This window comes from Callithrix jacchus, chromosome 9 (genome assembly GCF_049354715.1).
Source record: "Callithrix jacchus isolate 240 chromosome 9, calJac240_pri, whole genome shotgun sequence".
Classification (NCBI taxonomy): domain Eukaryota; kingdom Metazoa; phylum Chordata; class Mammalia; order Primates; family Cebidae; genus Callithrix; species Callithrix jacchus.
Window position 1 is genome coordinate 63,805,400 of NC_133510.1, and position 27,009 is coordinate 63,832,408.

The 27,009-nt window shown below is 48.9% G+C and overlaps 2 protein-coding genes across 2 annotated transcripts; both read left to right on the plus strand.

The window, feature by feature from the left end:
- The first annotated feature begins 3,198 nt into the window (after positions 1 to 3,198).
- On the plus strand, positions 3,199 to 10,867 carry MMP19 (matrix metallopeptidase 19). The gene is given in 10 exon segments (XM_035256512.3): positions 3,199 to 3,430; positions 4,369 to 4,454; positions 5,540 to 5,670; positions 5,894 to 6,109; positions 7,212 to 7,457; positions 8,573 to 8,698; positions 9,298 to 9,462; positions 9,615 to 9,742; positions 9,922 to 10,173; positions 10,175 to 10,867. Coding segments are annotated over 10 exon segments (1,530 nt in total). The 5' UTR covers positions 3,199 to 3,340; the 3' UTR covers positions 10,265 to 10,867.
- A 6,408-nt stretch (positions 10,868 to 17,275) lies between these two features.
- On the plus strand, positions 17,276 to 26,983 carry DNAJC14 (DnaJ heat shock protein family (Hsp40) member C14). The gene is given in 8 exon segments (XM_078336477.1): positions 17,276 to 17,393; positions 19,398 to 19,750; positions 19,752 to 20,865; positions 24,490 to 24,596; positions 24,809 to 24,928; positions 25,240 to 25,400; positions 25,494 to 25,596; positions 25,783 to 26,983. Coding segments are annotated over 7 exon segments (2,112 nt in total). The 5' UTR covers positions 17,276 to 17,393; positions 19,398 to 19,454; the 3' UTR covers positions 25,994 to 26,983.
- The last annotated feature ends 26 nt before the right edge of the window (positions 26,984 to 27,009 follow it).

The following is a 27,009-nucleotide window of genomic DNA, read 5'->3' on the forward strand; positions in this document are numbered from 1 at the left end:
GCTCTGCTACTTTCTAGCTATGTGGCCTGAAGCAACTTATTAGAGACTCAGTTTCTTTTTCTGTATAAAAATGGTAATATTGGCCGGATGCAGTGGCTCATGCCTGTAATCCCAGCACTTTGGGAGGCCAAGGTGGGCGGATCGCTTGAGCTCAGGAGTTTGAGACTAGCTTGGCCAACATAGTGAAATCCCGTCTCTACTAAAAGTACAAAAATTAGCCTGGTATGTGGCATGCGCCTGTAATCCCAGATACTGGGGTGGCTGAGGCAGGAGAATTACTTGAACCCAGGAAGCGAAGTTTGCAGTGAACCAAGATTGCGCCACTGCCTGGGCTACAGAATGAGACTCAGTCTCAGAAAAAGGAAATAAAAAAGGATAATACTGACTCAGGGGTTGTTGTTGAAATTTAAGTGAAGTTAACTATGTGGCAGCTTCCACTTTTGAATTATTCTCTCTCCTGGCTCCTAAGCTGCTAGAATGTGGTTCCACCCCCAGGCCTTCTGAGGCCAGAGTTAGTGCCCACCCTTAGCTTATGATAACCGCTATCTCTCTCACTAACACACTAACCATATATATATATTACATATAACATATATATGTATAATATATTATAATTATTATATATATTATATTATATATAATAATATAATATATATTATATATATTATATATAATTATATAATATATATTATATATAATATTATATATAATTATATAATATATATTATATATATTTTTTTTCTGGCTAGGCACAGTGGCTCACACCTGTAATCACAGCACTTTGGGAGGCTGAGGTGGGAGGATCACTTGAGCCCAAGACTAGCCTGAGCAACACAGGAAACCCGTCTGCTCCACCCTCCAATGTCCCAACAAAAAATACAAAAATTAGCCGAGCTAGGTGGTATGTGCCTGTAGCCCCAACTATACAGGAGGATGAGGTGGGAGGATCGATTGAGCCCAGAAGGTGGAGGTTGCAGTGAGCTGGGATTGCGCCACTGCACTCCAGCCTGGGCATTACAGCCTTGAATATATATATATATATATATATAATTTATATATATAATATTATTTATATTATATATAAATTATATTATATTATATTATATTATAATTTATATGGATTATATAATATATATTATATGTATCATATATTCATATATATAATTTATATATGAATATATGATACATATAATATATATATATTTCCTTACATGCGGTTTCTAAAGGGAGGGAGTAATTTGCTGTAACATTCATTTTACTTTACTCCTGTCCCTTTCACCCTCCTTGGCTGTGTCTTCCCCTCCCCTGCCCCACCTCGCCCCCATTATCCACACTGGCATCTTAAGCTCTCTCCTTCATCCCAGCCAGTCTCCAAAGAAATGCATTAAAATGTTACTAGTGGTTCTCTTTTGGGTAGCATTTACTGGTGGTTTTCATTTTCTTCCTTGTTTGTTTTGGTATTTTCTAACACCAAATACTATAATGAATAATGGATAACTTATTCAGAAAAAAACACAAAACATTAATTTAAAAAATCATAATTAATTTTTTTTTCAAGACGGGCTTTCACCATGTTGGTCAGGCTGGTCTTGCTTGAACTCCCGACCTCAGGTGATCCACCCACCTTGGCCTCCAAAGTGCTTGGATTACAGGCAGAAGCCACCACATCTGGCCCATAATTAATTTTTAAATGACCCATGTTCTGTTCTCAAAAGGAGAAAGACTGGAGGGTAGGGGGTAAAAAGAAGGAGGAAAGTGAGGAGAAAGAGCCCTGCAGGGGTCTGAGCTCTCCCCAAAGTCCATCATCATTTCCTGGGTGCATCAGCCTTGTTGATGGGCCCTGTCACTCATCACTCAGAGGCTTTCTGTCCTTCCTTGCCTGCGACTGATCACTTGGGACTTAGTCACCCAATGGTTATCAGTTAGGTGGTGGAGGGGTCAGAGGGACCAGCATCACTGAGGGCAGCAGTATGAATCAGGAGCATCCCCCACCTTGGTCCTGGGCTGTGAGGTGTTCCGTGTCTCCCAGCCCTTCTGAGAACATGAGTTCAGTTACCCTGTTCTCCATTCCTATGTCTATTTCACTGTGCTTTTGAACAAGATGCAAATGTTGTATCATGCGTAACTGATGGTGGAGCCTTCGCGGGGTTGCGGAGGGCGGGGTGGGGGGGGGCGCTCCTAACTAATTAAAGAACAAAGCTCTAAGTGTCAGTGTGGGGTAATGAAAGAGCATGAGTTACAGAGTCAGCAGAGGTATTTGAATAAGGTCAGGCCAGTCGGGAGCTCCATGTTCTTGGTCAAATTTTCCTTTATGAGTTATCTACTTCCTCTTATAAAAAGTGGCCAGAAGAATTCTCCCCTTACAGGATGGTTGTGAGAACTAAAGGAGGTAATATATAAAGTATGTAATACATAGTAGCTTTTTTTTTTTTTTTTTTACTTTTTACTTTTTTTTGAGACAGAGTCTCCATCTGTTGCTCAGTGGAGTACAGTGACGCAATCTCTGCTCACTGCAACCTCTGCCTCCTGGGTTCAAGTGAATCTCCTGCCTCAGCCTCCCAAGTAGCTGGGATTACAGGCGTGTGCCACCACGTCCAGCTAATTTTGTGTTTTTAGTAGAAATGGGGTTTCACCATGTTGGCCAGGATGGTCTTGATCTCTTGACCTCGTGATCCACTTGCCTTGGCCTCCCAAAGTGCTGGAATTACAGGAGTGAGCAACCACACCTAGCCAAAATAATGACTTTTTATTAAAGCAGACAAAAGTTGTTTCAGGAGCATTTATATTCCCAACTTGGTCTTGGATGCAAAGAAACTGAGACTTTACCCTTGACTCTTCACCTGAAACCCACACTACCTCAGCTGTTTCCTACCTCTCAGCTTATCCTAGGGAGACCTGAAGGTAGGACCAGAGCGATTTTCTGGACCAGGGTCCCTGGACACAGCAATGTCTTACTCCAGGGGATGGCCACGATCCCTATCACTAGTCTCTCCAGAGATTCTGGTTCTCATCCTACCCGGATGCTCACCCCAGGGCAATATTTTTTAAAAGTTTTCCCATCTCCAGCAGAGGACTCTGAGGGAAGGGATTGGGAACTTTCTTTGGCTTCCGCTCTCTGGTAGGGCAAGGGTAAATGGTGAATTGCAACATATCTCTTGGCTGAGTCACCTCCCTCTGCCTCTCCCCGAAATTCTCCTCATTTGTTATAAAGAGGACCAGAGGCTGGAGAGTAAAAAGAACTGGAGGTAAGAGCCCCTCTGCAGCACTGCTCCCCTAGGCTCCCAGAAATCTCAGGTCAGAGTGCACAGACAGCCGCTGGAGCTCTTATCTGGTTGGGACCATGAACTGGCAGCAGCTGTGGCTGAGCTTCCTACTTCCCTTGACAGTCTCAGGCCGGGTCCTGGGGCTTGCAGAAAAGGAGATGGCCATGGTAAGTCCCCCAGGAAAGAGACCTGGGCCAGGGGAGAGATGGGTTACTGCTCCACAGCCCCATCCAAGCCTCCCTCTTTCAGCCTTCCTGCTTTTCCCTTGCTCCCTCTGCCCCATGGTCTACCCTCCCCATCTCCCACTGCTTCCCCTTGTTCCTCCTGAGCCCCTTCTCTAAGGTGCTTCTCCATTAGTGCTTCCATATCTGGCTCCTCTTCTCCTTTCTTTTTCTTTTTCTTTTCTTTTTTTTTTTTTTTTGAGACAGTTTCACTCTTGTTGCCTAGGCTGGAGTGCAATGGTGCAATCTTGGCTCACTGCAACCTCCACCTCCGGGGTTCAAGCGATTCTCCTGCCTCAGCTTCCCTAGTAGCTGGGATTACAGGCATGTGCCACCACGTCTAGCTAATTTTGTATTTTTAGTAGAGATAGGGTTTCTCCATGTTGGTCAGGCTAGTCTCGAACTCCCAACCTCAGCCCACCTGATCTGCCCACCTCGGCCTCCCAAAGTGCTGGAATTACAGGCATGAGCCACTGCACCAGGCCTCCATCCTCTCCTGATTGACCTGTTAGGTCACTTAGAAGCTTTACTCTGAGGGGCTGGGCGTGGTGGCTCATGCCTGTAATCTCAGCACTTTGGGAGGCTGAGGCGGGTGGATCATGAGGTCAAGAGATTGAGACCATCCTGGTCAACATGGTGAAACCCCGTCTCTACTAAAAACACAAAAAATTAGCTGGGCATGGTGGTGCGTGCCTGTAATCCCAGCTACTCAGGAGGCTGAGGCAGGAGAATTGCCTGAACCCAGGAGGCGGAGGTTGCAGTGAGCCGAGATCACGCCATCGCACTCCAGCCTGGGTAACAAGAGCGAAACTCCGTCTCAAAAAAAAGAAGCTTTACTCTGAGACTAACCCCTTTTAATCTGCTTATCTCCACCCCCATTAAAGGAGTACCTATTGCAATATGGGTACTTACAGAAACCTCTAGAAGGACCTAATAACTTCAAGCCAGAAGATATCACCGAGGCTCTGAGGTAAGAAGCTATGAGGTGTATACCTTTAGGGCCAAGGTCTCAAGGTCTTCTCCCTTCTCATCCCTTCCTCTCTCCAGGCCCATCTCCACCTGACCCTAAACCATGCCAGGGATCTGGAGATGGGTGTAGATCGTTATTATGGTGGTGGGGCATGGGTGAGATGGGGATTCACAGATGAGGAATACCGTCATTGGATCTTCTTAGTCCCCATGCACTCCTTTGGAGTCTCTACCCACATCATATCTCAAATACTAATATTTAGTTGCAGCCTATGTAAAGTATAATGATATGTAAAACTATGAGTTGAGTTGTTGACATGCTATTACCTTTTGTGGGCCTATGATTCAGTACTTATTTCTATTTTATAGTTTTATATGTTGATGTCATGGATTGTTTTCCTTTCTGCTCTCAGATATGTGTAGGTCCCTTGAAAAGCCCATAGGCTCTATGACAGTCCACAACTGAATGAAATTGCTCCAGAGCAAGCTGGGCTGAGAGGGGTGTCCAGCCTGGAGAGGACAGGCTGTCAGGTGGGAGCATCAGTGGAAAGATCTCCAGAGCAGGGGAGCCAGACACCTCCACAGAGTAGGAGAAGGTTAGAAATTGCAGTAGGGGGCTTGGCACTGTGGTTTATGCCTGTAATCCCAGCACTTTGGGAGCCCTAGGCAGGGAGATTGCTTGAGCCCAGGTGTTTAAGAGCAACCTGGGCAACATAGTGAGACCCCCATCTCTACCAAAAAAAAGAAAAAAAAGAAAAAGAAAAAAGAAAAGAAAAGGAAGGAAGGAAAAGAAAAGAAAGAAAGAAATTGCGGTAGAGGAGGAAGGCTACACCTGAGGGCAAGCTTACTCAAATGAAAGAGACTGAAAATGGGGAGATGAAGCTGGACTATCACCATTTCTGCAGAACAAAAGAGAAAGTCCCGATTATGAGGGCGGGAGGCTGGAGTAACCCTGTCAGCTTCAGGGATTCTGTGCTATTCTTGACCATGATCTTGGGCAGCAGGAAGTAAAAGAGCAACCATTTCCAGCTCCCAGTCATTCTAGATTTGCCTGTCCTGGTAGACCCATCCCTCTCCCTCCTTCAGAGCTTTTCAGGAAGCATCTGAACTTCCAGTCTCAGGTCAGCTGGATGACGCCACAAGGGCCCGCATGAGGCAGCCTCGTTGTGGCCTAGAGGATCCCTTCAACCAGAAGACCCTTAAATACCTGCTGCTGGGTGAGAAGGGAGCCTGGAAAAGAAAGGGAGAGGAGGGGGTGATGTGGTTCTGGAGCGTGCGTGGCATTAGCACAGTCTGGACCAGGTCAGTGTTGAATAGATAACTACCTGGTGATGACCTGGTTATCACCTGTCTTGGGGGTTGAGTGCCCAAACCCAGGTGAGCACTCTGGGATTGGCAGAAGGATCTGTATTTCTTATCTGTTTTCTGGTCATTAACTAGGCCGCTGGAGAAAGAAGCACCTGACTTTCCGCATCATGAACCTGCCCTCCACCCTTCCACCGCACACAGCCCAAGCAGCCCTGCGTCAAGCCTTCCAGTACTGGAGCAATGTGGCTCCCTTGACCTTCCGAGAGGTGAAGGCTGGCGGGGCTGACATCCGCCTCTCCTTCCACGGCCGCCAAAGCCTGTACTGTTCCAATACTTTTGATGGGCCTGGTAGGCAACAGTTCTCAGTTCCCACCTCACAGACCTCTGCGATTACCGCTGTTTCCTTGAACCAGTGTCTCTGCAACCTTGATGTTTGGGCTGCCCTTCACCCAACTGCACTGTACACTCTCTAATTACCTTCTAATATTCCCTGGGGGAGCAGTTTCCTTTCTCCTCCTTCCCTCCCTCCCTCTTTTTTTTTGAGATGGAGTTTTGCTCTTGTTGCTCAGGCTGGAATGCAATGGCACGATCTTGGCTCACCGCCACCTCCGTCTCCTGGGTTCAAGCAGTTCTCCTGCCTCAGCTTCCTGAGTAGCTGGGATTACAAGCATGCACCACCACGCCTGGCTAATTTTGTATTTTCAGTAGACATGGGGTTTCTCTATGTTGTTTAGGCTGGTCTTGAATTCCCGACCTCAGGTGATCTGCCCTGAGTGCTGCCCTGAGTTGCCTCCCAGAGTGCTGGGATTACTGGCGTGAGCCCAGCTCTCTCTCTTTCTTCTCTCCCTCCCTCTCTTGCTTGCTTGACAGGGTCTCACTCTGTTGCCAAGACTGGAATACAGTGGCACAATCATGGGTCACTGCAGCCTCAACCTCCCAGGCTCAAGTGATCCTCCTGCCTCAGCCTCCCAGGTAGCCAAGACTACAGGCACATGCTACCACACCTGACTAATTTTTGTATTTTTTTTTTTTTGTGGAGATGAGGTTTTGCTATGTTGCCCAGGCTGGTCTTAAACCCTGGGCTTGAGCAATCCTCCTGCCTTGGCCTCTTAAAGTGTTGGGATTACAGGCATGAGCCATCACCCCTGGCTGCCTATGCTTCTTTTTCTGCCTTAAGTTCCCCTGCTCAAGGAATACCTTAGAGGTATGCGCCAGAGAAGACTGGGCCAGAGAGCAGGGAGTGGTGGGAGGTAAAGGGACAGTGATGGGCATTCCTGAGAGAACTAGGTGATGACAGGGGAATCTGAAAGGAGAAAAAGAAACATCCAAGAGACAGTGAATAGCTATGGGAATTTTAAGGGCATGGATTAATTAGAGTTTATAATAGGTAGGGTGTGCTCTAGCCTAGTGGGCTCTGACCTCCTTCCTGTTCACCTTTGCCTTTGTTCAGGGAGAGTACTGGCCCATGCTGACATCCCAGAACTGGGCAGTGTGCACTTCGATGAAGACGAGTTCTGGACTGAGGGGACCTACCGCGGGGTGAACCTGCGCATCATTGCAGCCCACGAAGTGGGCCATGCCCTGGGGCTTGGGCACTCCCGATATACCCAGGCCCTCATGGCCCCAGTCTACCATGGCTACCAGCCCCACTTCAAGCTGCATCCAGATGATGTGGCAGGGATCCAGGCTCTTTATGGTCAGTCCCTCTTCCTAATGAGGGGAGGGTCAATCTGACTCCCATGTCTAAGCTTGAAGAGACAGGTCTAGCCTCCATGTAAAGATATAGCTTGGCATCTTCTCCTCCAGCCCGGTTATTCGAGCTTCTTCATTTTCAGGAACAGTTTCTCTATGACTTTTCTATGTCTAATCTTCCTTCGAGGCCTCTCTCCTTACACCCATGGTTAGGGATGGAGAATGCACTTTCCTCTTTCTTCTCCCTCTCCCTCCTCTTCCTCTTCCTCTACTTCTGCTTCTTTTCTTTTTTTTAAGACAGAGTCTCTCTCTGTCACCCAGTCTGGAGTGGAATGGCGCGATCTCGGCTCACTGCAACCTCTGCCTCTCGGGTTCAAGTAATTATCCTGCTTCAGCCTCCTGAGTAGCTGGGATTACAGGTGTACACTGTCACACCTAGCTAATTTTTTTTTGTATTTTGGTAAAGACAGGGTTTCACCATGTTGCCCAGGCTGGTCTCAAACTCCTGAGCTCAGGCAATCCAACCGCCTCTGCCTCCCAAAGTGCTAGGATTACAGGCATGAGCCACCAGGCCTAGCAAGAATGCACTTTTTTTTTTTTGAGGCGGAGTCTCACTCTGTTGCCCAGGCTAGACTGCAGTGGCGTGATCTCGGCTCACTGAAATCTCTACCTCCTGGATTGAAGCGATTCTCCTGCCTGATCCTCCTGAGTAGCTGGAATTACAGGCATGTGCCACCATGCCTGGCTAAATGTTTTTTTGTATTTTTAGTAGAAATGGGGTTTCACCATGTTGGCCAGGCTGGTCTTGAACTCCTGACCTCGTGATCTGCCCACCTTGGCCTCCCAAAATGCTGGGATTACAGGCGTGAGCCACTGTGCCGGGCAAGAATGCACTTTCTAACAGTCCTTCTTCCCCCTTTCTGAGGCCTGTCAAACCTATAATGTGTCTCCTGCTGATATCAACATAATATTGCTTACCATGAATGCAAACACTCTAGGATTCCCTTTTCCCCTCTGTATGGGGAAAGTTTTACTCCTGTAAGCAATACTTATAGGAGACTGGTATGGAAGCCAGGTGCTGTGAGTTTTTTCCCTAAACAGCATTACTTTACGTTATAGGCAAGAAGATTCCAGTGATAAGGGATGAGGAAGAAGAGACAGAGCAGCCCACTGTGCCCCCAGTGCCCACAGAACCCAGTCCCATGCCAGACCCCTGCAGTAGTGAACTGGATGCCATGATGCTGGGTGAGGCCCTTCCCCTCTGGGCTATTGGCAGGCAGTGGGGGCAGCCTGCTGATCCTGAGGCCTGGACATATGGGAGTGACATGGGACTTTACATGAGCAATGGAAGTTAGACCACGGGCAGGTATTAATGACCATGGAAGGAGACATGTGACATGAGGAGGGAGAGTTCAGAGTCAAATTAAAGGTGGCTTAGGCAGGCATTTACCAAGGTTGCCACCCTCTAAGAGCCACAAGAACACATCTGGAAATAAAGATGGAGAAAACTATATTAGCCAAATTGCCTGTTAGAGAGGGTGTTGCACCTGGTTGGAAGGACAACTAGGAAGCCACCTGGAGAGGAGGGTGAGGTTCCCAAGGAGGAACAGCTATCTGCAGGGCTTTTGTTTTGTTGAGTGGACCAAAGCTGAAATGTTCTGATCCACAAAGGTTCTGAGTCTTCTTTCCCTGCTTTTAATTTTCTCCTTGAATTAAAGTTGAATGAATTTTGGAAGAATCAGTCTGCAGGGAGAGGGCAAACTGTTAGTCTGCCTGAGATACCCCCAAGTCTCTGCCTACTTGACCTCTATCTTTTTGACTTGTTGACACACCATTACTCTCAGGGCCCAGTGGGAAGACCTATGCTTTCAAGGGGGACTACGTGTGGACTGTATCAGATTCAGGACTGGGCCCCTTGTTCCGAGTGTCTGCCCTTTGGAAGGGGCTCCCCGGAAACCTGGATGCTGCTGTCTACTCTCCTCGAACACAATGGATTCACTTCTTTAAGGGTAAGGGGACTAGTTACAGTGTCTTACTTGAGGAGGGCCTAATCTTAAATAAACTAAAAAGGGAGGGAGATGAGAAGTTTCTGAAAGGGTGGACCAGAGGAGACCAAAACCTATCACCTGAGGTGACTTGTGCTCTCCTCACATACTCTCAGGAGACAGGGTGTGGCGCTACGTTAATTTCAAGATGTCTCCTGGCTTCCCCAAGAAGCTGAACAAAGTGGAACCTAACCTGGATGCAGCTCTCTATTGGCCTTTCAACAAAAAGGTGTTCCTCTTTAAGGTATAAAGTTCAAAGCAAGGGCAAATCCCTTCTTAGGAGGGGCGGGCTACCTTATACTGAGAAGCGAAGCTTGTGCTGGAAGGGAGACGTTCTGCAGCTGCAGTGGGCTGGGGGTAGACCTCGGGTTCCCTAAGCTCTCTCCTCTTCCTCTCCCCTGTCCCCATCCATCCCATACCCAGGGCTCCGGGTACTGGCAGTGGGATGAGCTAGCCCACACTGACTTCAGCAGCTACCCCAAACCAATCAAGGGTTTGTTTACGGGAGTGCCAAACCAGCCCTCGGCTGCTACGAGTTGGCAGGATGGCCGACTCTACTTCTTCAAGGGCAAAATGTACTGGCGCCTCAACCAACAGCTTCGAGTAGAGAAAGGCTATCCCAGAACTATTGCCGACCACTGGATGCACTGTCATCCCCAGACTGTAGACACTACCCCCATCAGGTGGGGACACCACTCCTTCAGGTATGGGCACAACCTTGGATACCACTCGCTCAGCCATAGATACCACGTTGAATGAACACTGACAGCTCACCCACAGACACAGTCTTGGACACTACTCCCTCAGCCACAGGCTCCACCACCCTTTCATTCCCTGCTAATGTCACCCTCCTAGAGGCCTAATACCTGAAGCAAATACCTGTCTGCTCAGTAGAACCTTGCAGGTGCTGCAGCAGGGGCATAACTGTAGACCTCAGGCCTCTAACAGTTCCAACTCCAGCCACCACTCTCCTGTGCTCTTTCACTCCTGAGAAGTGATTCCCTAACTCAGATTCAGCCCCCAACTCCATTTCCTCCCTGTCCTAGACAGCCCTTCCAACTGTGTCATTTCTTCTCTGGAGGTCAATGGTGGAGGGAGATGCCTGGGTCCTGTTCTTCCTACATAAAATGCAAGAAAACAGCATGGCCAGTAAACTGAGCAAGGGCCTTGGAATCCTTGAGAATCACATTTACTTGCTTACATTCTGGGCAAACTTATTAGCCCTGTGGAACCTCAGATTCCCCTTTTGCAACATTAGGTTAATACCAGTCCTGCGAGGTTGCTGCACCAAATGGAATACTGTATGTGAAACGCCTGGCACAGTGTCTGGTACATTTGTGTTTAATAAAGGCTAACTCCATGTTCATAAGAGAGGACTGAACAGCTCTTCCTCTAGCTGTCTAGGTGTGTAACTCTTATAGTAGCCTGTATAATAAAGGTACCTCTATTAGATCTTTATGGGACAGAGGATTTGTCAGGATGGTTAGTTCTTTGTTTTGGGGTACAGAGAAAGAAAACAGCAGCAAGAGCAGAGGCTGGACTCCCTGGTTCAGTATTTAATGCCATTTTATTCACATGATCCCATGTTCTTCCTCCTTCCCATTATAGCCTTGCTGCCCAGGGGAGGGATACGTCTTCCTTTATGCATCTGGGAAACCAGGAACAGACCTTGGGCAGGAGAGTCAGAGGGGGAAGAGTTAGAATGGGTTAGTGGCTGGAATAAAGTTCTGGTGAAGGAGGAAATGAGTTCTCCCCACAGTGGGAGGCAGAGAAGGCACTTGTCTCCTATGCAGCCCCGAAAACCAGGCTCCTTTGGGTAAAGGGTAAGACTCTGGCATGCAGACCAATGCTCTCTCCTTGGAGCAAGAAGCCAGCTTTTGGGGAAGGCAGGACCTGAAGCAGGCACTGCCCTGTGGTCTTCCCCAGGTTGAGGAGAGAAGTAGAAGCACCATGGAAGATAGTGCTCCCAGCTGAGGTAGGAGGCAGAGGTTTAAGGATATGGGGTCCAGGGGGAAAGGCCAAACAGAAACCCAACTACCCCCTAATGAGGGTCCTGGAGGTTGGGGTATCCTAGAGCTCCTCAGAGTCCTTCTTCCCATCAAAAAGCCATCAAATGCCTTGAAAGTTCCCTGATTTTCTATAGATCCTACAAAACAAAAAACCACTTATATTATCACTGTGAGGCATGCTGAGGTGGATACTTAAAAGGCTATTTCCAGGCCAGGTGCGGTAGCTGTAATCCCAGCACTTTGGGAGGCTGAAGCAGGAGGATCACTCGAGCCCAGGAGTTCAAGACCAGCCTGGGCAACATAGTGAGACCCTATCTCTGCAAAAAAATAATAATAAAATAATAAAATTAGCTGTGTGTGGCATCTGTGGTCTCAGCCACCCAGGAGGCTGAATGGGAGGCTCGCTTGGGCTCAGGAAGTCAAGTTGTCATGAGGTGTGATCACACCATGGCACTCCAGCCTGGATGACAGAACAAGACCTTGTCTCAAAACAAAACAAAAAAAACCCGGCTATATAGGTAAGGCTTGGTGGGAATTTGGGAGTCAGTTTCTTTCTTTTTTTCTTTTTTGAAATGGAGTCTCACTTTGTCACCCAGGCTGGAGTGCAATGGCACAGTCTCGGCTCCCTGCAACCTCCACCCCCCGCCGGGTTCAAGCGATTCTCCTGCCTCAGTCTCCTAAGCAGTTGGGATTACAGGTGCCCGCCACCACACCCAGCTAATTTTTGTATTTTTAGTAGAGATGGGGTTTCACCATGTTGGCCAGGCTGGTCTCAAACTCCTGACCTCATGATCTGCCCGCCTTGGCCTCCCAAAGTGCTGGGATTACAGGCGTGAGCCACCGTGCTGGGCCAGGAGTCAGTCTCTTTGGGGACCAGGGCACCTCTATTATTGGTGAGAGGTAGGTATTCGTACTTCCCTTCCTCCCCCTTCCCCCAGGACTCCTCTCTGTTCTTTAAACATATCCCTACAAGGCTGGTCTGGGTTAAAGCACAGATCGTATCCCCAAGTCCAAGAGGTGGGGAAGTTTGTGTCCTGTGGGCTCTGACCCTGTTCACCTAGTGTTCCCAGGCCCTCATGGGGTGAGGGCAAAAGTGGAGGTCTAGGTTCAGGTCTGGTTAGAGCCAGAGGGTATGGTGAGGGGTACAGTGGAACCACTATCAGAATCCAGGTTCGGGAATGTGTTAGGGGCTGTGGCCTGGGGTCCTGGTCCCAGTTGGCACTCTTAAAGACTCTGGAGATAACTCAGGAGGGGCACAGAGGGAGAGAGGGAGTAAGGAGGGGCCTGGGTCAGAGCCCCCCTCTCACCCTGACCATCCCCATATGCCCTCTGCTCCATCCACCCAGGGTATCCCCAAGCCCCACACTCACTGGAGCAAGACTGTCAGCAGGGCTCTGGGTATTGGCGGGGAGCTGGTGCCGATAGCTGCCTCACAAAGCCCCACCCTAGAGGGGGTCTGGTGCCATTTGGCCTTTTGCTGACGGGTCCAAAGGAGTTGGAGATGCCACTGCTGGTGGCTCAAGACCACTGCTGGCTGGGTGCAGTGACTCATGTCTGTAATCCCAGCACTTTGGGAGGCTCAGGCGGGAGGATCACTTGAGGTTGGGAGTTTGAGACCAGCCTGGCCAAATGGTGAAACCCCATCTCTACTAAAAATACAAAAAAATTAGCTGGGCATGGTGGCGCGTGCCTGTAATCCCAGCTACTCGGGAGGCTGAGGCAGGAGAATTGCCTGAACCCAGGAGGTGGAGGTTGCGGTGAGCCAAGATCGCACCATTGCACTCCAGCCTGGGTAACAAGAGCGAAACTCCGTCTCAAAAAAAAAAAAAAATACAAAATTTAGCCAGGTGTGGTGGCAGGTGCCTGTGATCCCAGCTACTTTGGAGGCGGAGACAGGAAAATCGCTGGAACCCAGGAGGTGGAGGTTGCAGTGAGCCAAGACTGTGCCACTGCACTCCAGCCTGGGTGACACAGTGAGACTCCATCTCAAAAAAAAAAAGGCCAGGTAAGGTGGCTCGTGCCTGTAATCCCAGCACTGTGGGTGGTCAAGGCAGATGGATCACCTGAGGTCAGGAGTTCAAGACCAGCCTGGCCAACATGGTGAAACCCTGTGTTTACTAAAAATACAAAAAATTAGCTGGGCGTGGTGGCAGACACCTGTGATCCCAGCTACTCTGGAGGCTGAGACAGAAGAATCGCTGGAACCCGGGAGGCGGAGGTTGCAGTGAGCAGAGATCGTACCAGTGTACTCACAGCCTGGGCAACAGAGGGAGACTCTGTCTCAAAAAAAAAAAACAACAAAAAAAAAAACCACTGCTTCAGAGGGCCAATACAGACTCAAGGAGGCCTCTTTAGACCCTGAATCCTACCGTAAACACACAGTCTAAAGAAACCCATTTGACCTTCCTGTTATGTTTCTCTCAAGCCTCATCTTCCCCCCATTTATTCTAAAAAAAGACTTTGGAATTCTACTCTTTCCTCCTAGACTTCTCTGAGACCCTTCTTTCCTTCCATAACTGTTTCCTGCTTTCCCCTGACTCCTTCAACTTTTTTTTTTCAGTGCCTTGCCCCATTCACCTTGGACACCTTCCCCTGCTCTCCTCCCACAAGTGTATTTCTCCCTTTCTGCTCAAGTGTAGGAACTGGGTCATGAGTAGGCACAGGTTGGCTGTTTCTGTACCACAGCACTAACCATTGGCCTCCATGTTCCTCAGGCATGAGCTTCCACTGGGCCAGGGTCCCAGGGGCCCCCAAGGCTGGCCAGATCCCCAGTAAGACCCAGCTATACTAGCAGAGAGCAGGCAAGGCTAGAAGTGTGTGCAGGTCTTGGCTTGGCTGACTACCCAGTGCCAGCCCCTACAGGAAGTAGTCAGCACAGGCCACAAGTACTGCAGAACCCAGGAGGACTGTGCCAGAACTGTGAATGGATGTGGCCACCGAAGTGTGAGCAGAGCTCCCAGCAGTGCCAGACCCACCAGCCCCCCAGCTGAAAGTGGTCAGTAGATGGGCTCAGTGCCCAGGAGGGGTCCAGAACCCAGGGTCAGGCCTAGCAGGAGACCAGTCAATAAGAGCCCAACACAGTGAATCAGCATGGTGACCATGCTGCAGGGAAGTCTGATGACCACGGGGATGCCTACTTTCATCTCCAGGCTCAGCTATGTCTCCAGCACCCACACCTTGTGGCACAGTAGGAAGCTTACCAGAGCTCCTGACAGCAGGCCAGAGAGAAATGTCACTGTCTTGAAGCAGCAGTAGCCTGGGAAGTGAGGCAGGAAGCCTGAGAGGCAGGAAGGGGGCTCTACAGGGATGGCTCTGATGAATTGCAAGGGAGAGGAATGGCTCACTAGAGGAGCAGAAGACAGGAGCAGCACATCAAGAGACCTCAGGGCCAGGGGCAGAAAGGGATAGCTTGGGATCAGGGGGCACTGTTTCAGAAACTGTGAAGGAATGGGAGGGAAAATCAAGAGGTAAGATGGATACATTGAGCGGAATAAGGATAGAAAGAAGGTCTAGTCCTTCCAGGGATAGCGGATAGGAAAAAATTCATCACAAGCTGATTCAGGTTTTGAGGAAGAGTGAAGCCTGAAACACATAAAATAATTTAGGAATGGGGTTTTTAGGTGGGAGGTAAGAGAAGGGCAAATGATAGATGCCAGAGTGAGAGCAGGAAGGCATGGGCCATGGAGGATGAACAAGAAGCTGGCAAGAGCAACATGGGCCACACTGGAGGTAGGTACCACCTGGCAGAGGAGGTGAGATGGCCCAGGAGCAAGGGGGAAAGTTGGCATCATCCTTGAGGGTGACAGTCTTGGGCAATGGCCCCCCAGGTCCTTGGCCCTGCCCTCACCAAAGCAGCAGTAGATGATTCCAAAGCAGTAGCAAAGGGCACACACCAGGGCAGGCACCAGTTCAGGACTGTCCTGGGGTTCCAAAACACATCTTGGGTCTGGAGGCTCTGATTAAAGGGCCTGGGGTCAGATGTCATAGCCAGGGGCAGCAAGGCTTCCTCTAGGGCCTGCTGAAGAGGAAGTGGTCACAGAGGGGGAGGTGTCAGCTCCCCTCATCCATCCATGAATGTCTTTAGGAGACTGGGAAACCTGCAGGGGGGCATGGGGGAGAAACTCAAGTGCCCATAAATCTTGAGGACTCTGTACCTCTATTTATTTTAAAGAATGGTGCCCATTTCAGGAGGGAATATGACCCTGTTGAGGTAACTGAAGAAATCTACAGGATTGGATTGAGGAGAGCAGGATATGCCTACCACTCTCTGAAACAAGGACACTTAAGTAAAATGTAAAATGAAATCTTTGTTTTTCTGAGACGGAGTTTCGCTCTTGTTGCCCAGGCTGGAGTGCAATGGCATGATCTTGGCTCACTGCAACCTCTGCCTCCCAGGTTCGAGCGATTCTCCTGCCTCAGCTTTCTGAGTAGCTGAGATAACAGGCATGCACCACCATGCCCGGCTAATTTTGTATTTTTTTTTTTTTTAGTAGAGACGGGGTTTCTCCATGTTGGTCAGGCTGGTCTTGAACTCCTAACCTCAGGTGATCCACCCGCCTCAGCCTTGCACAGTGCTGGGATTACAGGCGTGAGCCACTGTGCCCTGCCATGAAATCTTACAAAGTAATGAAAATCTTATAAAGTAATGAGTCTTTGTCTGCCCTGCTCCCCAACACCCTGAAGCTCTTCAGGGTGAGTGTAGAAGAAGCAGGAAACCCTTGGTGTGTGGAGGGAGGGGTGTAGGGACATTATTACCCCATCTTCGACTCAGACTTAATACTATTTCACTGGATTGGGAAGGGTGAGATTAACAGACAGGGGAGAGGGAGGGAGAACAGGAGAGAATGAGTCATGGTGGGGTCTCCGGACAGTTGCTCCAGCCTCAGAGCAGAAAGAGGGAGAAAAACCAGACACCAAGAGTTTGAGGGAGAAATTAAGTAGAGACAGTCACCCACAGTTTGTCAGGGTTTTAAAGTCTCAGCTTCAAGCTGAGATGGAGTTGTTGGGACAAGGGGCATCCAGCCACAGTCCTAATCCCACAGTCCCTCATGGAATAAGCAGGCACTTTGCCCACAGACATCTCACATCCTGGCAGCCACCCGAATCTCCCCTCAGGATATTGGTGGGACTTTTCCTACTCCACTCTTCCCCCGGAAGTATCAGGGTTGCCAATGGGATTTGAATTCAGATCCTGAAAGGAGAACACCAAGGAGGAGCTGGCATTTGGGGCACTGTGGGAATGAGGTGGCATGGATGCAGGCACTTCCTTCAGCTGTCCTTTGGCTCTCAAGGTCCTAACAGGCTGGAAGGTTGGCTCCTGGGGCTCCTCTCCTCAATCTACTTGGAAGTCTGGGGACCTTAAACAAGGGGGAGAGGGTTGGGGAGGGGGTGTTAACTACTCACCACCCTGCCAGGGTTGAGGAGAGGACGGGGTGGAAGTGCTTCCCTAGATCCCCAGCTGCATCCCCGCCCGGAGGTCCTAGGCGCCAGGGCGGCTGTCAGTCGAAGGCACCCCCATGGCCACTCTGTTTGTTGCCCCCTAAGCTCTTTCAAATCGCAGCCCAGGCCCTAGTTCTAGCCCAAGCCCTACAGCTAGAGCTAAATACAACTAGCTTGGGGGAGTGGAGAAAGTAGACAGGGTCTGTGTCCGTGTGTGTGTGTGTGTGTAGTTGGGGAGGTGGAGAAAGGAGACAGTGTGTGTGTCCGTGTGTGTGTGTGTGTGCTTGCGTGTGTGTGTGTGCTTGCGAGTGTGCGCGCGAGCGCGCGGTAGGGGGAGCGGGGGTGACATCACAAGGCAGGCCCCTCCAAGTCTTTCCTCTATATGTGGGGGGACACAGGTTGCCTACTGCTCTAGTCCGGGACCAGAGACCCCAAACTATATAGCAGGTAAGAGTCTTGACGGTCATCTCAAGAGTTTTGGAGAAGGGTCTTCGAATACTTAGGAGATGATTCGACAAATGGAAGCGCTCAAAGCCCCAATAAGCGTTCCAGCGCCCCCTCTGGCTCCAGCTTGGTTTCTTCCACTTCCCAGAGAATTGGAGTATTGTCTTCTCAAGAACCGGGTGGTCGGGATCGGGGACCTAGCGAAGGGGCTTTGCTGGTCTGGGAGCGCCAGCGGGGGGTTCATGTGTGGAAAAACTTTCGGATCAAGACGGGGCCTGGAAGGGGCACTGACAGGAGAGCTGTAAGGCTAGAGGCGTGTGCGGGGGACCAACAAAAAGGGAACCCAGCTGGGTCTACGTGGGGGCAGGACGCATGTGGACGTCGACCAGATAGCCTGGTATGCAGATGAGATGTCAAGCAGCATGTAGATAAGTTCACTGTTCTTTGGCTCTCAGCTTAGGTTCTTAGCCTAGCTGAGTTACGCTCCCTGTTCCTAGGCACCGCTCGGCGATCGGGCCTGGGGAGCTGCGTCCAGAGGGGCGGATCCAGGTCGTGGGAGCTGCAGTTATTAGGGGTAGCTCACCAGCTGGGCCAGGCGCAGGGGAGGCCGTGGGTTGCTGTGAAAGGAGAGGCAGTGCTGCGGGGCTAGAGAGGAGGCCAGTCCCGGGCACCCTCTCTTCTGCTCCACCTCCGCAGGATACAAAGGGGCCTCTGTTATCGCAGCAGCCGGCACGAAAGGGATCAGGGCAGACTCTTCTGAGCTCCCTGGTTTTGTGTGCAAGGGAAACAGACAATGTGTGGTTCGGTGGCTGCCCTCCATGCTCCAGGAATACAAAGCCTAGGAACAGCCAGAGCAATCCTGAGAGTCTGCCCCTAGTCTGCAGGCATTGGTGCAGAGCCCACCTGCCAACCTGCGGGAATCCTATTCCCACAAGCAGAGGGAAGCACCAAAAGGCCCTTTAAAGGGAGGGGCCAGTACTTCCTTAGGACCGCCTCCTTGGATTCTACCCAGCGCTTGCTGGACTGGCTCGCCTCTCCGCCAACCACTGTTTCTTTCCCTTCCCGTCGCTTCCCGGGTAACCCTGGAAGTGGAAGTAGGCCCTGGTCGGCGGCGGCGGGGATGGAAGGCGGAAGCAGAGCGTGAACGGAAGGCGGAGCCGGGAGAGCGGCTCTCATAGCTCCCCTGGCCTCAGGCCTTGCGGCTCGAGGGGGAGGAGTTACCGCCGTTCTTCGGTACGTTACCTTAGTCCCTTCTTTTTTTTTTTTTTTTTTTTTTTTTTTTTAAGGCAGTTTCTCGCTCTGTCGCCCAGGGTGGAATGCAGTGGCGCGATCTCTGCTCACTGCAACCTCCGCCTCCCGGGTTCAAGCGATTCTCCTGCCTCAGCCTCCTGAGTAGCTGGGATTACAGGCGCTCGCCACGACGCCCGGGTAATTTTTGTTTTTTTAGCAGAGACGGGTTTCACCATGTTGTCCAGGCTGGTCTCGAACTACTGACCTCGTGGTCCGCCGCCTCAGCCTCCCAAAGTGCTGGGATTACAGGCGTGAGCCACCGCGCCCGCCTACTTCTTCCCTTCTCCACAGCCGGTGGGTTCCCTGGTAGTCTTTCTTAGGGGCAGTCCTAAGCTCCGTCCCCAGGTTTTCCTTTTGGGCCGCATGGTCCCCGCCCTTTACCGGCTGTCTGTTGCCCCCTTTCCGGCCGGCCTTCTTTCCCTTTTTCCTAACAGTGACCCTCTCCTCCCCCTACCGCACCCTTTACGGGACCTCCCTCTTGAAGATTATAGTTTTCTGGGGAAAGAAAACCTTAGGTGATTTGGAGGAGGGGAGGGAGCAAGCAGCAAGCAGGGTTTTGATGAGTCTAGTTTTGGCTTATTGCTAAGAATAGCGAATGCCCCAAAAGAACTTGGGAAAACAAGGGCGGTGGATGTATTAAATATGTCCACTATTTGAGATTGTTTAATTGCTCTCTTGGTCCCATCCTTGACCGTCCCACCTTGGTATCTGTTACAGGCATCAGAACACACCATGATGGCCGTGACCTAAGACCCTCAGGAAGCCTCTCAGGTCATGGCCCAGAAGCACCCCGGAGAAAGAGGGTTGTGCAGAGCCCACCACAGTAGTGGTGCCTCCCTCAGGACTTTAGGACCCACCGTGGACCCTGAAATACCTTCATTCTCAGGACTCAGGGACTACACAGGGACTGCTCCTAATGGTACCCACTGCCTCACAGAGCACTCTGGTCCTAAGTACACACAGCACCCAAACCCAGCCCACTGGTCGGACCCAAGCCATGGCCCCCCAAGGGGTCCAGGACCACCTAGAGAGGCAGAAGACCCTGATCAGAGTGAGGCATCTTCAGAAGACGTCAGGAGTGGACCAGGAACTCTCAAAAGAAAACGAGGCTGTGTACCAGGAGGATGGGACCCCTTCTTTTCTTTCCATTCCATCTGCTTGCAACTGCCAGGGAACCCCTGGAATTCCAGAAGGGCCTTACTCTGAGGGAGGAGATGGCTCTTCTAGCAACTTTTGCCACCACTGTACCTCTCCATCCTTTGGGGAAGATGAAGAGTTGGAAGAGGAATATGATGATGAAGAATCTCTTAAGTTCCCCAATTATTTTTCACATGTGTCCAGCGGAAAGAAATCTTCATCCCGGAGACAGCGACACCGCTTTCCAACGAAGGAGGATAGTCGGGAGGGTCTACGTAGGGATCCCAGGTCCCCTGGTCGACATGGGCTGGGCCGGAAACGAAGTCAGACAGATAAGCGCAGAGGCCTGGGGTTGTGGGGAGCCGAGGAACTATGTCAACTTGGACAGGCAGGCTTTTGGTGGCTGATTGAATTACTGGTATTGGTGGGAGAGTACGTAGAAACTTGTGGCCATCTCATCTATGCATGCAGGCAGCTGAAAAGCAGTGATTTGGACCTTTTTCGAGTTTGGGTGGGAGTCTGGACAGGGCGGCTTGGGGGCTGGGCCCAGGTTATGTTTCAGTTTCTAAGCCAGGGATTTTACTGTGGCTTAAGACTGTTTACCCGTTTTCTTAGGCTGCTGGGTGCTTTGCTGCTCCTGGCTTTGGCCCTGTTTTTGGGCTTTCTACAGTTGGGCTGGCGGTTTCTGGTGGGACTAAGTGACCGGTTAGGCTGGAGGAATAAGGCCACCTGGCTCTTCTCTTGGCTGGATTCTCCAGCCTTGCAGCGTTGCTTGACTCTGCTGAGAGATAGCAGGCCATGGCAGCAACTGGTAAGAACAGTTCAGTGGGGCTGGCTGGAGTTGCCTTGGGTCAAGCAGAGTACTAACAGGCAAGGGAATGCATCTGTAGCTAGTGGGCGCTACTGCCAGCCTGAAGAGGAAGTGGCTCGACTCTTGACCATGGCTGGGGTTCCTGAGGATGAGCTAAACCCTTTCCATGTACTGGGGGTTGAGGCCACAGCATCAGATGTTGAACTGAAGAAGGCCTATAGACAGCTGGCAGTGATGGTGAGTGCCCTTCTGTTTCTTGTTCCTCTTTTGTTCCCATATTTTCTATTCCACTTTTAGGGAGAGTAGAATAAAAGGCAGGCAGAGAGGAAACTTAATGGGAAGGTGAAGGTTAACATATTCTTAGGAAAGAGTCATGAAGACTTTTTGGGTCAGATGCAGTGGCTTACACCTGTAATCCCAGCACTTTGAGAGGCTGGGCTTGGTGGTGCATGCCTGTAGTCCCAGCTACTTGGGAGACTGAGGTGGAAGGATCAGTTGAGTCCAGGAGGTTGAGGCTGCAATGAGTCGGAATCATGCCACTGCACCTCCATTCTGGGCAGCAAAGCCAGACCGTGTCTCAAAAAAAAAAGAAAAAAAAAAAGAGGGGCATTTTCCCTTCTACTATGGGTTCTGATCTTCCCTCCATTTTGTTTCCTGTTATAAGCTATAGTTTTTTGAACCTGGTACATTAGGCAGTGTAGAAATCACTCACCTGGAATATCTAGAGTGGGAAAAAGACCTATTCAGAGAGCACCTCAGTTGCTCTTCCCTGAACAAATGAGGGTTTTTTTTCTTTTTTAAACATGGGGTAGCCCAACTATTTCTCCCAGAGAAGCAAATAAGGACCTAGTGTGGGAGGGTCAGGGAGTGTATGTGAGTAAGTATTTTAGCACCAGGTAGGAGAAAACAGGCTATTTCAGGATCAGCAACTCACAATAGAAGAGGGAAGGAAAATGGAACATAAGTCATAGGTCTATGCATATATATGTCATACATGAAAATATGGTTGCTTTTAATGATGAGGGTGTGCAGATGGGAGTTGTGATGCACCATATGCTTGAGGAAAATGGTTTAATACAAGCATGCAATTGAATTGCATTAGAAGTAGATATTAGGTTACTATTATTAGATACCAGATTGTTACTGCTATTTCTGTACAAATAAAACTATACTATGAATATAAGTGTGTAAATTGGAGGCCTACTTTCACTGGAGTGCATGGAGCTCAGTGTATGGAGCTGGACTAGGAACATCACAGTATGCAAATTACCTCAGTGGCTGCATGACTTTAGGAGAGGGCAACTAAAGTTTCCATTAATGATTAAAGGTACAGTAAACCACCATGTCTGTAACTCGCCAAAGGACTGAATTAGTTTGGTGGGAAATGTCTGCTCCTTTGTAGGTAGCTTGGTATATTCTTTTTTTTTTTGAGACAGGGTCTCACTCCAGTTCCCCAGGCTAGAGTACACTGGCACAATCTCAGGTGATTCTTCCACTTCAGCTTCCTGCGTAGCTGGGACTACAGGCATGCACCACCACACCAGGCTAGTTTTTTGTATTTTTAGTAGAGTTGGGGTTTCGCTATTTGCCTAGCCTGATCTCAAACTCCTGAACTCAAGTAATCTGCCTGGCTTGGCCTTCCAGTGCTGGGATTACAGGCATGAGCCACTGCACCTGGCCTCTGCTGTATTCTTAGAGTGGATAACAGTTGTTCACTCTCATTGTTACTAATTCTAATAGTAGAACTGTTTTCTCACTTTTTTTTAGCAGACATCCTGTTTTGGACAATATCCTTTTTTTTTTTTTTTTTTTTTAAAGACTGAGTTTCACTCTTTTGCCAAGGTTGGAGTGCAGTGGAGTGATCTGGGCTCACCGCAACCTCCACCTCCTGGGTTCAAGTGATTCTCCTGCCTCAGCCTCTTGAGCAGTTGGGATTACAGGCATGTGCCACTATGCTTGGTTAATTTTGTATTTTTAGTAGAGATGGGGTTTCTCCATGGTGGTCAGGCTGGTCTCCAACTCCTGACCTCAGGTGATCCACCTGCCTTGGCCTCTCAGTGCTGGGATTACAGGTGTTAGCCACCTCACCCAGCCTGAGAATATTCTTTTTTTTTTTTTTTTTTAAGACAGAGCCTTGCTCTTTCGCCAGGCTGGAGTGCAGTGGTGTGATCTCAGCTCACTGCAACCTCTGCCTCCTTGCTTCAAGCAATTCTGCCTCAGCCTCCTGAGTAGTTGGGACTACAGGCGCACACCACCACGCCACGCCCAGCTAATTTTTGTATTTTAGTAGAGACGGGGTTTTACTATGTTGGACAGGATGGTCTTGATCTCTTGACCTCATGATCCACCTGCCTTGTACTGGGATTACAAGCATGAGCCACCGTGCCCGGATGAGAATATTCTTTAACAAAAATTCTCATTTTCTCTTGGAGTAGAGATGTAGTTAAGTTCCCCTACCCTCAAAACATCTATCCCTATAACCCAAATATCTCTCTTGTCCTGGACCAGAGTGTATCTGGGCTTTTATTGAACCCCCTCGCTGCCTTACTAGGCCCCAATGTGAACATGACTAAAAGGCTGTTCAGTTAGCTTAGGAATATAGGAAATTTAACAGTATTTAGTTATTTGGCATCAGTCAAAAAACTAGCTTTATCTCCGTATTTTTGAGGAATGGGGATGGGTACAATCAGGAAGCTGTAGAAAGAGAGGATATTATTTGTCTTGGAGAAAATTATATAAAAAGCCTCCAAGACCATGATATGCCGTTTCATTTCTGGGACCAAAAGGCAGATCACTGTAGGAAGTTTTGGATATGAAAATTTTCTAGTTATAAAAGAATGAGTTCCAGGCCTGGCGCGATGGCTCATGCCTATAATCCCAGCACTTTGGGAGGCCAAGGTGGGCAGATCACCTGAGGTCAGGAGTTTGAGACCAGCCTAACCAACATAGAGAAACCCCATCTCTACAAAAATACAAAATTAAACAAGTGTGGTGACGTGCACCTGTAATCCCAGCTACTCGGGAGGCTGAGGCAGGAGAATTGCTTCAACCTGGGCAGTGGAGCTTGCAAGATCATGCCATTGAACTCCAGCCCAGGCAATAAGAGGGAAACTCCATCTCAAAACAAAAACAAAGAGTTTCAACATATAACATCTTTGGAACCTTATTTTATGACTGATACATGTGAGTGCCGGAGACCAACTGTCCCTATTCATCCGAGACTGTGGAGTTTCTAGAGGCATGGGACTTTTCAGTGCTAAAACTGGGACAGTCTCAGGCAAACTGGGATGATGAATCCACCTTAGTACCTGATTCTTTGCTACATATTTCACATTTATTTTTATTTAATCCTCCCAACAGTCCATGATAGATATTCAGGCTAGGTGCAGTGGCTCATGCCTGTAACCCCAGCACTTTGGGAGGCTGAGGTGGGAGGTTCACTTGAAGTTAGAAGTTTGAGACCAGATTGGCCAACTAGGTGAAACCCCATCTCCACTAAAAATACAAAAAAAATTAGCTGGGTGTGGTGGCGCATATCTGTAATTCCACCTACTAGAGAGGCTGAGGCAGGAGAATTGCTAAAACCTGGTAGTCAGAGGTTGCAGTGAGCTGAGATCCTGCCACTGCACTCCAGCCCAGGCAACACAGCGAGACCTTGTCTCAAAAAGAAAAAAAACCCATAGATATTCAAGGTAATGTAGCTAATTAACAGAGCTGTGAATTGAACCACATCTATCTGCAGAGCCAGAGCAATTAATCATTGTCTTCAAAAGGGTGATGAAAGAGAATCCTTTGATATGAGAACAGACTTAACATGGGGAGAGGGTTGAAATGGATTTGTAATGAAATCTGTCTTGGTAGGTTCATCCTGACAAAAATCATCATCCCCGGGCTGAGGAGGCCTTCAAGGTTTTGCGAGCAGCTTGGGACATTGTCAGCAATGCTGAAAAGCGAAAGGAATATGAGATGTAAGTTGGAGATGGGAAATTGTCAGGTAATGGTAAATGAAAAATCTTCAATAGGAGAGGCATGTGGACTTGGGGATGGAGGCTCTTTGAGGTGGAGAGAACTGAAGTCACTTGTCTTTCTAGCTAGACAGGGGCCTCAAGAGGCCAACTGATGCGTTTCCCTTTGTCCTTCCCTCAATACCTTCTGACTTATAAAGCGTTTCTTCTCTTAGGAAACGAATGGCAGAGAATGAGCTGAGCCGGTCAGTAAATGAGTTTCTGTCCAAGCTGCAAGATGACCTCAAGGAGGCAATGAATACTATGATGTGTAGCCGATGCCAAGGAAAGCATAGGTATAAAATAGGAGAGGGATGGGACAATCACGGCTTAGGCATTAAGTAACCAAAGATCTTCCCAGAATTACATCTGTATCTCATAGTAAAAAGACCCTTAAGTTTCTACCTTTGTCATATTGTCAAGAGACTGACAAATTGAATTAGCACTAAGAAAAAGTAGCTTTAAGATAGAACATTGAAGGCATATGAAATAACTAAGTGGAGGTAATTTTAGTTGTTTGAGCCCTATTTGTGAATAATGATGAGACTACTAGCAATGCTCTAGGTAGGCTTGACAAATTAAGCAACTATCCTTTCGTTGGTTGCAGGAGGTTTGAAATGGACCGGGAACCTAAGAATGCCAGATACTGTGCTAAATGTAATAGGCTACATCCTGCTGAGGAAGGAGACTTCTGGGCAGAGTCGAGCATGTTGGGTCTCAAGATCACCTACTTTGCAGTGATGGATGGAAAGGTGTATGACATCACAGGTACTCTTCTGTCCTCTAGAAATACAGCCTCATACTTCCTGATCTTTTATGTGATCTAAACTGCAAAGTTTTGGTTATTTCTCATGTTTATAGAGTGGGCTGGATGCCAGCGTGTAGGTATCTCCCCAGATACCCACAGAGTTCCCTATCACATCTCATTTGGTTCTCGGATTCCAGGCACCAGTGGGCGGCAGAGGTAGGTGGTATTTCTATCAATAATCTATCAACTATTTCAGTTTTGAATATGGTTTCAGATGACCTACTTTAGGAAATCTAGGGGACTTGTTTTCTAGGAAGTTTGGGAACTGATAAGTATATCTAACTTAGGTAACCATATAACTCTAACATCTCTTGCCTTATCATTTCTTCTGTTTTATCGCAGAGCTACCCCAGATGCTCCTCCTGCTGATCTCCAGGATTTCTTGAGCCGGATCTTTCAAGCACCCCCAGGGCAGATGCCCAATGGGAACTTCTTTGCAGCTCCTCAGCCTGCCCCTGGAGCCACTGCAGCCTCTAAGCCCAACAGCACAGTACCCAAGGGAGAAGCCAAAACGAAGCGGCGGAAGAAACTGAGGAGGCCCTTCCAACGCTGAAATCCCTTCTCTTTCCTCAAATCAATGTCAGGGAGTCAAAAGGATGTATACAGCACAGGATGGAGTTTGATTTGTCCCTCCTCCCCCAGCACCCAGGAACTGAATCTTTCTTTTTTTTTTTTTTGACACGGAGTCTTGCTTTGTTGCCCAGCTGGAGTGCAGTGGCACAATCTCAGCTCACTGCAACTTCCATCTCCTGGGTTCAAGCAATTGTCCCATCTCAGCCTCCCAAGTAGCTAGATTATAGGTGTGCACCCCATGCCTGGCCAGGCTAATTTTTTTTTTTTTAATTTTCAGTAGAGACGGTGTTTTACCATGTTGCCCAGGCTGGTCTCGAACTCCTGAGCTCAGGTGATCCACCCATCTTGGCCTCCCAAAGTGCTAGATTACAGGCATGAGCTACTGCACCCAGCCTGAATCTTGTCTTTTGACGATACCAAAGAAATAGGGGGTAGCTAGAGTAAAGAACCTAGGGCCTGGACCTGGGCTGGACAGTGTATCCCTTTGAGGTGTGGGAACTGGGTATTTCCTTGGGGTCTGTATGCCTTGTCTTGTCGTTTGCTTTTAGAGCAGATGACACTTTTTCCTGCCCTTTAAAGGTACAAGTCTATCTTCTTTCCTGACACGTTTCAGGAGGGAGTCCTCTCCTTTTCCCTGATATAATAGTTAAAAGACAGAACAAGAAAGCATGTAGCCCTAATGACAGGAGATAGAGAGTTCAGAGAGTGGAAACTGAATTTTCCCTCAACTTTCACTTTGTGGGTCAATCACCCAATTTCAGGCTGTTTTCTGCAAGGATGGCCAAAATTAATCATTTTTAAAAAGTTGATTCATGCCCACTGCCCTTGGGTGAGGGGGAAGGATACGGGGGTTCCCAGAAACCCCCCTTGTTATCCAAGGGTTTGTATTTTTTTTAAGTTTGTTCATATTTGTATGTACATATCTATTTAAAGCCAGGGGATTATCTTTCTATAAATGTATAACTGGCAACCTGTATCTTCCCTCTTTTTTGCCCA